At 36.0% G+C, this 10634-nt stretch overlaps 1 protein-coding gene across 1 annotated transcript; it reads right to left on the bottom strand.

Moving 5' to 3' along the window:
* Positions 1-756: 756 nt before the first annotated feature.
* Positions 757-5460, bottom strand: LOC141499893 (uncharacterized). Its single transcript, XM_074202678.1, has 2 exons — positions 5296-5460; positions 757-4096 (listed from the first exon to the last, which is right to left on the bottom strand). The coding sequence occupies exon 2, from the start codon at positions 4085-4087 to the stop codon at positions 2891-2893; it is 1197 nt and encodes a 398-aa protein (XP_074058779.1). The 5' UTR covers positions 4088-4096; positions 5296-5460; the 3' UTR covers positions 757-2890.
* Between the last annotated feature and the right edge of the window lie 5174 nt (positions 5461-10634).

Raw genomic sequence — 10634 nt, 5'->3', positions numbered from 1 at the left:
GATCTTCATAACAACCCTGTGAGATAGGATGAAGGTAGAGGATTGATCTGGAAACAGTAAACCATAGGTTGTCCATTATAAAGGTGGTGGATGCAAAAGCCTTCCATAGAGAAGTTTTCAAAGGATGTGTGATCTTTATGGAAAATCTGGTTCTAGTTAGTAAAGAAACAGAAGTATTGGTGAACATATTAAAGATGTGGGTGAATTCACTGAGAAGAGAGCAATGGTTCCAAAAGACATGAAAGAACATGGGTCTGTTGATCAAACTTTGCAACAATCAAGGACAATTTTAGGGTATCTGTGATGGAGAATGCCATCTGTATCCAAAGAATTGTGGAGTTTAAACAAAGACTATTACCTTTAATTTTTTTAAAAAAGTATCTTATGTAATTTTGCTATCTTGTATATATTTTATTTTTTCCTTAAAGATATGATTTCTCTCTCAACACATTCAATTTTGATCAATGTATAGCAAGGAAACAATGTAAAGACTATTAGACTGCCTTCTGTGGGGGCGTGGAGGAAGGGAATCCAGATTGGGGGTAAAATTGTAAAATTCAAAAAACAATAAAAAAAAGGCATAATAGAATAGCCTTAGGAATGGATAGGTTGAATGAGATGCAAACCATAATACTTTATGAATGTTAGCTGTTCTTGATCATCTTACTTGCTCTGTACCACAGTCCATTGTATACTTAGACAGGACTGAACCAATTTTCTAGATTCTAGAGTCAGCAAATGTAGTACTATCTCCCCTTGATAAGATGAGAACTAAAACCTGAGTTCCTCTCTTTTATTTTTAATGCCCCGGTTCTCATTCTGTGGGCCTTTCTTCTCTTCTCTGAGCTACTCATTCACAGTTACCATGTGTCACTAATTGGGAGTAGATATACTTGATTTAACTATTCAAAAGAGAAAATGTGTTGGCCCTTGCTGTATCTAAATGACTTCTAATCTCTCCCTGAACACCAATCCCACATGGCCAACTTCATATACAATAATTCCTCCTAGATATCTCCCTAGCCCCTCAAACTCAACATATTCAAAAGTGAATTTTCTTCATTCTTTTTTATTTTAAATTTATCATTAATATTATTTCTTGTTTTGAATTCCAAATTCTCTCTCTCCCACCCTTTAATCACCAATTAAGAAGACTTAGCAATATGTCAATTATACATTAAAAATGATGCAAAACAAATTTCCATATTAGCCATGCTGCAACAAAATACAATTAAAAGTTAAAAAAAAGTGAAAAAAGTGTACTTTAATCACCACTCAGAGTTCATCAGTCCCAAGTGGGCAAATAGTATTTTTCATCACAGGTCCTCTGGAATTGTGTTGGATCATTGTCTCGATCAGAATAGTTAAGTCTGTTAGTGCTGATCAGTGTTACAATATTACTGTCACTATATACAGTGTTGTCCTGGTTCTACGGACTTCAATTTGCATGAATCTGTATAAGTCTTTCCAGGTTTTGCTGAAACCATCCTGCTCATTTCTTTTAGCACAATAGTATTCAATTACAAAATTATTTAATTATTCCCTGATTAATGGGCATCCCTCTATTTCCATTTCTTTGTCACTACAAAATGAGCTGCTCCAATATTTTTGTACAAATATTTCCATTCCCCTTTTCTTTGATCTCTTTGAGATATAGACAATAATAGCGATATTTGCAAAGATTTATAGCCTTTTGTGTGCAGTTGCAAATTGTGCTCTAGAATAGTTGGACCGGTTCACAATTCTACCAATTATGCACTAGTATAGCCTATTTTCCCACATTCGAGAATTTATAGTTTTCTCTTTCTATCATGTTAACCAATCTGATAGATGTGAAGTGATGCCTCAGAGTTGTTTTAATTTGTTCTTCTCTAATCAATGAAAATTTAGAGCATTTTTCTGTGAATATTTACTAGTTTTGATTTCTTCTTTTAAAATCTGCTCATATCCTTTAACTATTTATCAATTGGAGAATGACTAGTATTCTTATAAATTTGTCTCAATTCTCTGTATTTGAGAAAAGAGGCTTCTATCAGAGAAATTTGCTATAAATCTGTCCCCCTTCCCCCAGTTTCCTGCTTTCCTTCTAATTTTGGCTACAATGATTTTGTGCAAAACTTGACAATTTCATATATATTTCCCCCTATTCTTGCTCCTACTCTTAACTTTCCTTTTCCTGTTGATGGTATAACATCCTATTTTAGGATTACTTAGTCTTGAAAACTTAAGATTCTTATCATAATTTTCTCTCTCCTTTTCCTGAAATATTCAATTAGCAGTCATGTATTATCAATTTTACCTTTATAACATATCTTGTATTTGTAGGTACTATATAAATGCTAGCTATTACTATTACTATTTATCACTTCTGAAATTATTGTCTTTGTCTTGATGTCACATTCATTTTCAAACCTATTCTTCCCCCAATTCCTGCTCAGGGAGCTTTCCTTTCTGATAAAGATTAAAAGTTATACCCAACTGACAATATATACAATTTTCCACACTAATAGTTGTCTACCCTGTAATAAAGGGAAGGAGATACATTTTCTCAATTTCCCTCTGTGGTTAAGCATGGTCATTATAATTACCCAACATTCAGTTTTATTTTTGACTGTTCTTTCTGTTAACATTTTTACAGACACTGTGAACTTCAGGGCACATAGATACATCTGTGGCAAAGAAGCAAGAAAGACTTGATGCAAAATAAAGTTAAATTATGCCTTATCAAATCTAATTCTCCTGGACATTGCCCTTGCTGAGTTTACTAACTTGAAACAAATAACTATACATTAAAATTTAATTTTCATTAGCAAAAGTAAAAACCTAATTATCGTAGCCATTCTCATCCCTTTTATTTTATTTTATTTTTGCCTTGCCACAGTCTGGGTTTTTAACAATGCTTTTGGAAAACCACTGAGTTTTTACAGACTGGATTCCCAGTCAAAATTATTCGTGTTATGTTAGAATCCAGCCCTTTGATCTCTGTTATATTGTTGTTGGAGAGATCCAGTAGTTCTAATTCATACATTTTGTCTGTGAAGGTTCTGGGCAAGTTTTCTATTCCATTGCAACACAATGTTAGCTCTGTCACTCTTTGAAGACCTGAAAAAATGGGCAGAGTCTGAAACTGGTTTTTATCCATATACAGAAATGCTAGCTGAGTATTATTTACAAATATATCTTCTGGAAGAGTACTTATATTATTTCCAGAAATATTAAGAAATTCTAGCAGCTTTAATACTGAGAAGAAATTTAAGGGAAAGTCAGATACTAAATTATTTGACAAATCAAGTTTCCTTAAACTAGAATTGCCAATAAATGAAAGGGGAGGAATAGTTTGGATCCTGTTCCCAGAAATCGAGAAATGCTCTAAGTTGGGGAGGATAGTGAATGCAGAAAATGGAATCTTGTTGAAACTATTATTGTCAAGGAGTAAGTCATTAAGACTTGTCAAATTTTCAAACAAATTTTCTGGTAAACTGCTTATTTCATTATTAGAAATATCAAGGATCTTCAGGTTAGGACTAGGGTCAAAAACTCCTACAGGAACTGTGTGAAGATGATTACCAGACATCATCAAGGTATCTAGCCGAGAAAGACCCATAAACATATTTACTGACAGTTGCAGCCTATTTTGAGAGAGGTCCAAGTAAGTAAGTTGTTCCAAAGAGGCAAAAATCTTTCCATTGAGAACACTCAGTCTGTTTTGAGCCAAGTTTAGCCAAAGAAGTAGTTTTGTTTCTTGAAACAAGGCAGGTGGCAGCTCTGTCAAATTGTTGCCAGAGAGATCCAGGGCAAGAATGCTTTTGCCAATATCATTGAAGGTATCATTCAGTAGGGAGAGTTTGTTGTAGGACAAGCCAAGAAAAGTTAGATTGACAAAGGACTTAAGGATTCCTGGTGGAAGCTGGGTTAAGTGATTCTCATTCAGAAAGAGACTCTCTGTTTCTTGAGCTATTCCCTGAGGAATGTCAGAGAGATTGGCAGAGTGGCAATCTGTCAGCAAAAGACTGCAGAGGCAGTTCTGGGGGCAGCTGAACTGTGTGAGAGCTTTTCCAAAGAGCAGCAAAAACAATCCCCAGATCATCTTTACAACCTATGTTGTTTGAAAAGAGGAGAGAAAACAAATCAATTTGCTGTTACTCTAGCTGGATAATCTTATAACATGATGTAGTTGAAATAGATCCTCCCCAATAAAACATAAGCTGTATGTTTTCTGTGTTGTCCTTAGATCCTTAGGGCCTTGTAGTTCCCTTGAACATAGTATTTCTTAGGTTGGTTGGATATGAGTAAGATATGAGAATTTGTGGAATTCCTGACCAGGATTATTGCTACTAACTAGGTGACCTTGGCCAAGTCACTTAATTTCTTTGGTTCTGCATTTCTTCATCTGTTAAATGAACTGGTGGTCCATATCATCTCTAAGATCTCTACCAGTTCTAAAGTGATATCATTCAATATAATTAGAATCCAGAAAACACAGTGGGTTATTACCTTTCATGATTTAAAAGTATGGAGTGAGAATTTACATCCATAAAATGATTTGTGATAATTAAAGTAATCATTTTAAAAAATAAAATCCCTTGAGATGTTATTTGCCATAGGATTATTTTTTACGGTTTTTTTTGTCTAGATAGACAAAGGAAAAGAGGATCTGTATTCTGTCCTAGGCCTTCTTTTCTCTTTTTATCATAAACAATATAGTTTCTCTCTCATGATAACTTCATAGGTAGCCATGGATTTTATTATCATTTCTAAGCAGATGATTTGCAATTAATACACATGCTTTTGTCTTTAAATTTCTAAAGGTATGCAGTCTGTTTAAAAACATACATTGCCTAAGTTGCCTCTTGGTTGATAATTTAAAGAAACCAAAGCCCAGCCACTTTGGTTAGAATGCAAATTTCTTGAAACCAGGGACTGTATTTTGCCTTTCTTTGTACCCCATCATTTAACATAGTGCCAGGCAAAGAGTAGACTTTCAGTAAATCCTTACTGATAGATGAGTGATTACAAATGAACTAATGCATTCCTCTACTTGCAACAAATAAAGTTATGACTAGTCAGTCAAAGGTATTGAGGGTGTGTATTCAATCATAGATCCTCTTCTCTCTCCTCTCTGGATAACATCAAGGACGGCCATGAATTTAATTAGTCTTTTGCCGAAGTTTCACAAATCTATATATTTACTTCCTTTAAAATTTAGGTATGACTTAACTAGATGTTACATAGGTCTGTTACAACCTCAGAAAATTTCTGTTCATTATATGCCCACACTAAACCATTAATACTCACCTCAAATTTCTTTCAGTTCGATTGCTTAGACAACAAGAGCAAATTTCCCCAGCCTTTGCTGCTATTTTCTTTGGCAGAATTCCCTCAGCAAACCAGTACAACTGGAAAATTGAAGTACACAGAAAACAGAAGTCAGTTTTAGAGGTAATGATGCTGATTCATCCAACTAGAAATCTTATACTCTTTCAACATCCTAGAATTTGCTCTGTTTCAAAAGCAAACTGGAGCACTGAAGTGGGAACCAAACCAGCAGGTTTGTCATTGTGACAGTCAGGCATTATGTATTCAGACTGGGATCTGCTCTTTATCATGTACTAAAAATAAAAACATATAAGTAAAGCTTCATTGTAAAGTGGCTATTATCTAGAACAAATTGACAGTTGTTTTATTTATTTATTTGAATAATAGAAATATTTGAATTTATTTGACTGCAGTAACTCTTTGGGAATTTTCACATAGTGTGAAATAGTGTACTTTAAAAGCACCACATAATATAAAGCCTTCCCTGAAAACAAATCACTGACATTTGAGTATTCAAGTCAAAATAAGTTTAAGTGCTTACAAATTTCATTGCAGGGAAAAAACTTTACAAGTTTCATGAATAAACTTTGATTATTCCATGAGTAAACCTTGATTATTCAGTGATTTTCTTAACCCAGTTTTTCACCACCAGTTCAGCCTATTTTACAAAAGTTAAAATAAAATTATAAGATATTTTAACATCCTGCTAACAGATTGACTCATATATTCTGAAATAGGCATTCATGTTTTTGAAAAGCAAGTATAATCATATTGATATGATATTAAGGAGATATTAATTGGTTAAAATTATATCGGAGTGCTAATTACTGATATTATGTAAGGGAGAAATTAACTGGTCAAATGGCATTGAGAATATATCAGAGCCCAGTGGCTGGGGGGGCTAGGTGGCATAGTGGATAAAGCACTGGCCTTGGAGTCAGGAGTACCTGGGTTCAAATCCTGTCTCAGACACTTAATAATTACCTAGCTGTGTGGCATTTAGCAAGCCACTTAACCCCATTTGCCTTACAATAAAAAAACCCTAAAAAAAAAAAGAAAATATATCAGAATGAGATTTTGAACCGACAGTATTAAAATGCCACTGTTCCTCAGGGGCGCCCCCTAAACCCCTGACAGGAAGATGTAGTAACCTCAGTCTTAGGACCAGACTGATAGTATTTGCTGGGAATGGAAGATCAAGTCCAGGATCTCATTATATAGAAATCTTCTTGAGTAACTAACTAGGTAGTGCAGTAGATAGAGACCTAGGTCTGGAGTCAGTAAGTCCTCAGGTCCCCTCTTCTTATTCCACCCTAAAAAATTTGGGTCCAGATTCACCTGGGAATTGGTCCAAAGGTCTGCCTTCTATAGCTACTTCCTGGTGAGAATGGGTCTATAAGGGCTCATTTGAAGGGGAAAGAGAATGCAGTCAGAACATGATTGAGACAGCATCCAAAGGAAGAGAATAGTCAGAATCTGGTATAGGTTGATATTCAACTGAAGCTACTAGTTTTTATTTTTATTTCCTGCATTGCTATTATTTCCCTCTTACTCAGACTCTTTGACTTTTCTTTTTACCTTATTTGGTCCCTGTTTGCTTAATCTTTTTCTGAGATTTGTTTCCTCCAGGCTACCAGGCAGTGTCCATTGGTAGCCTCATCTGGATAACAGCTTCTACTCAAATCTGGCAGTCTATAGCCTTTGGATACTGTTGTCCTATCCAAATTCCTCTTACCCCCCAATTCCCTCTCAAATGGGCCTTGATAGGCAAGACCAGCTCTATGACCATTTCTAACTTTAAAGTAACTACAGAAGAGAACTCCACCCTAATTCCCAAGGGAATTTGGTCCAAATTGTTTATGTGGGGAATATTGAAGAAAAAATTTTAGGGAAATATTTATCTAACCTTTTCTGTAATATTGAGGAACTATAATCTATGCTTGTCTGGAATTTTCTGTGGACCTCTGACTTCCTCACAATTGTTATACCTGACATACTTCTGAAATGTAAAATTCACTAAGATAATAGAAAGCAACCTCAACCTTTCCCCCTACCCCTCCTTCACCTATCTGGCACATAACCTCCAAGATGTATACCTGACTCCAGTCATGTCCAAGTAGATCACTCCTTGACCCATTTCCCTGATTCCTTCCTGCACTCTCTTTTCATGTTGGATCCATATTAATTTAAGCCCAGCTACCTTTCTTGTGACTGTTGCTCTTTTCCCCCTTCTTAGCTGTCCTTGATATACTCACCAACCCAGTTTGTAGGTGTTTCTTCTTTGCTTAAACTTAACTATCTCCTTAAAAATTCACTTTCTTTACCTTGAATTAGCTTGTAATTTTTTGCAGTTACATATGAATTAAAGTTTATGTCTTTTCTTATCTCCTGAGTCAGAGAACCTTGTGATTTTTTCATTGGTAAACAAATCTTCACTAATCCTTGCATGTTTCCTCCCCTGAGTCATTCTCTTGGCTTCAGACTTAGAATAGAGATTGGTACAAAGTAGGCATTAGTAAGTGCTCATTTTTTTTCTTTCCTTCCTCACAAAATTCATGTATTGTTAAGAAGATGGTAAATAAGGACTTTGAAAGAGAAACATGATCACCAAAAAAGTATAGGGGTGCATAGCTCCTAGACCTCTAAACCAGAGAGGACTGTTTGAAATCATGTCTCTGACATTACTGACTATGAGAACATAAGGGGAATGGAAGAAGTGGATGGGAATGATCCTACAGGGTGTGAAATACTACCACACCCAAGCACAATGCATTACTACACAAAAAGTCAGCAAACATTCATTAAGAACTGGTCACAGCAGTCTAAATAAATTTCCTTTCTTGATGGGGTTACTAGATTAATAGACCAGAAGAATGCGACTGTTAAGGTATAACTAGATTTCAGCACCAACAAAAATCATAATAATAACTAACATTTGCTTTAAAGGTAAAACTTTGAGGATCTTTTCTCATCTGTAAATGATAGGGTTCAACTTGTTGCTGGAAAATGTGTGACTGGCTAAAAGTTTCAGGGTTCAGTTGAACTTGAAAAAATTTGCTTAAAAGGCAGACTGACACAGAAGAATTTAGGTTCAAAAAGTTTATTTAGGGATTGCTTTGGTTAGCAAATATTTTCAATTTTAATTATATTCATTTTATTTTGTACAAATGATTTTTTATACATTACTAAAATACTCTTGTTTAAGAGTAAACATAATACCCCTCCCCCCCCAAAAAATAGGCCCTCATGAACAATAAAGTAAAGGAAAGAGGCAAAAATTAAAATTAAAAATTAAAAAAATAATAGGGGTAGCTAGGTGGCACAGAAGACAGAGCACCAGCCCTGGAGTCAGAAGTACCCAAGTCCAAATCTAGCCCTAGATACCCAACAATCACCTGTGCAACCCTGGGCAAGCCACCCCAACCCCACTGCCCTGCAAAAACCAAAAACCAAATCAAAATAAAATAAAATGCTAATAATAATAATAATAATAATAATAATAATAATAATAATAATAGTGGCCAGATGGTGCAGTGGACAGAGCACCAGCCCCCAGAGCCAGGAGCACCTGGGTCCAAATCTGGCCTCAGACACCCAACAATCACCCAGCTGTGCAGCCCTGGGCAAGCCACCCAAGTCCATCTGTCCTGCAACCCCCCCAAAAAATAACAACAACAATAATAATAATAATAATAATAATAATAATAATAATAATAAATGTGCTTCAGTCTGTGTTCCAACACCACCAGCTCCGTCAAGAGTGGATCACATTCTTTAGGATAAGTCCATCACAAAAGCTACTTCCATAATTTTCAACTGCCATTGCTGATCGCAACTCCCTCCATTCATACTTCCCCACTACCATACACTGTATTTTCTCTCTCCTTTCACTCTGTCCCTCTTCTTAAACATGCTGTAGGGTAGCTGAGTGGCACAGCAGACTGATCACTGGCCCTGGGGCCAAGAGGCCCCAAGCTCACATACTACCCCTTTATGCTGAGCAACCACCCGGCCCTGTGGTCCCAGACAGGCCATCCAATCCCAGCAAGAAGTAATAAAATGTGTTATATCTGACCACTCTCCCAAACAGTTCAACCTCTCCTCCATCACTCACCCCCCCATCCCCCTGTCCCCCCTTCTCTCTTTCTTATTCTAGATGTCTATACCCCATTGAGTATATATGCTGTTTCCTCTCCTAGCCACCTCTGATGAGAGCAAAGATTCCCTCATTTCCCCTCGCCTTCCCCCCTTCCATATCATTGCAATAGCTCATTGTAATAAAAAAAATCTTATTATATGAAATATCTTAGCCTATTATACCTCTTCTTTCTCTTACTCCCATTAAATTTTCCTTTAAGCCATTGACTCCATTTTTACAATATATCTTCAAATTCAGCTCTTTCCTGTGCTTCATCTATAAAAAGCTCCTTCTACCTGCTCTATTAAATGAGAAGTTTCTTATAGTATTATCAGTATCATTTTTCTATGTAGGAATACATGTAGTCCATCATCATTAAGTCCCTCATATTTCACCCTTCTCCTCCACTCTCTATGCTTCACCTGAGTCCTGTATTTGAAGATCAAACTTTCTGTTCAGCTCTGGCCATTTTAACAGGAACATTTGAAATTCTCCTGGTTCACTGAAAGTATATCTTTTTCCCTGGAAGAGGACGTTCAGTTTTGCTGGGTAGTTGATTCTTGGTTGCATTCCAAGCTCTTTTGTCTTCCAGAATATTATATTCCAAGCCCTACAAGCCTTTAATGTAGTTGCTGCATGTAGCCCCACGGTATTTGAATTGTGTGCTTCTGGCTGCTTGTAATATTTTCTCTTTGACTTGGGAGTTCTGGAACTTGGTCATAGTATTCCTGGGGGTTTTTTTGGATCTCTTTCTGGGGGAGATCAGTTGATTCTCTCTATTTCTATTTTTCCCTCTGCATCTAGGATATCTGGGCAATTTTCCTGTAGGAATTCTTTAAAAATGATGTCAAGGCTCTTTTCCTGATCATGACTTTCAGGTATCCCAATAATTTTTAAATTATCTTTCCTGAATTTGTTTTCTAGATCAGTTGTTTTTTCAATGAGATGTTTCATATCTTCTTCTGGTTTTCCTTCTTTTGGTTTTGAAGCATTGTGTCCTGACTTCTCATAAAGTAAGCAGCTTCCTTCAGCTCCATTCTAGATCTGAAGGATTTGTTTTCCTCAGAGAGCTTTCTTGTCTCTTTTTCCATCCGGCCAATTCTGCTTTTTAAAAAATTCTTCTCCTCAATAACTTTTTGAACTGTTTTATCCATTTGACCTAAGCTGGTTTTTAGCATGC

The sequence above is a fragment of the Macrotis lagotis genome, chromosome X (genome assembly GCF_037893015.1).
Source record: "Macrotis lagotis isolate mMagLag1 chromosome X, bilby.v1.9.chrom.fasta, whole genome shotgun sequence".
NCBI lineage: Eukaryota > Metazoa > Chordata > Mammalia > Peramelemorphia > Peramelidae > Macrotis > Macrotis lagotis.
Note: the sequence above shows the minus strand (reverse complement) of the source record. Positions and strands in the feature narration are given on the sequence as shown.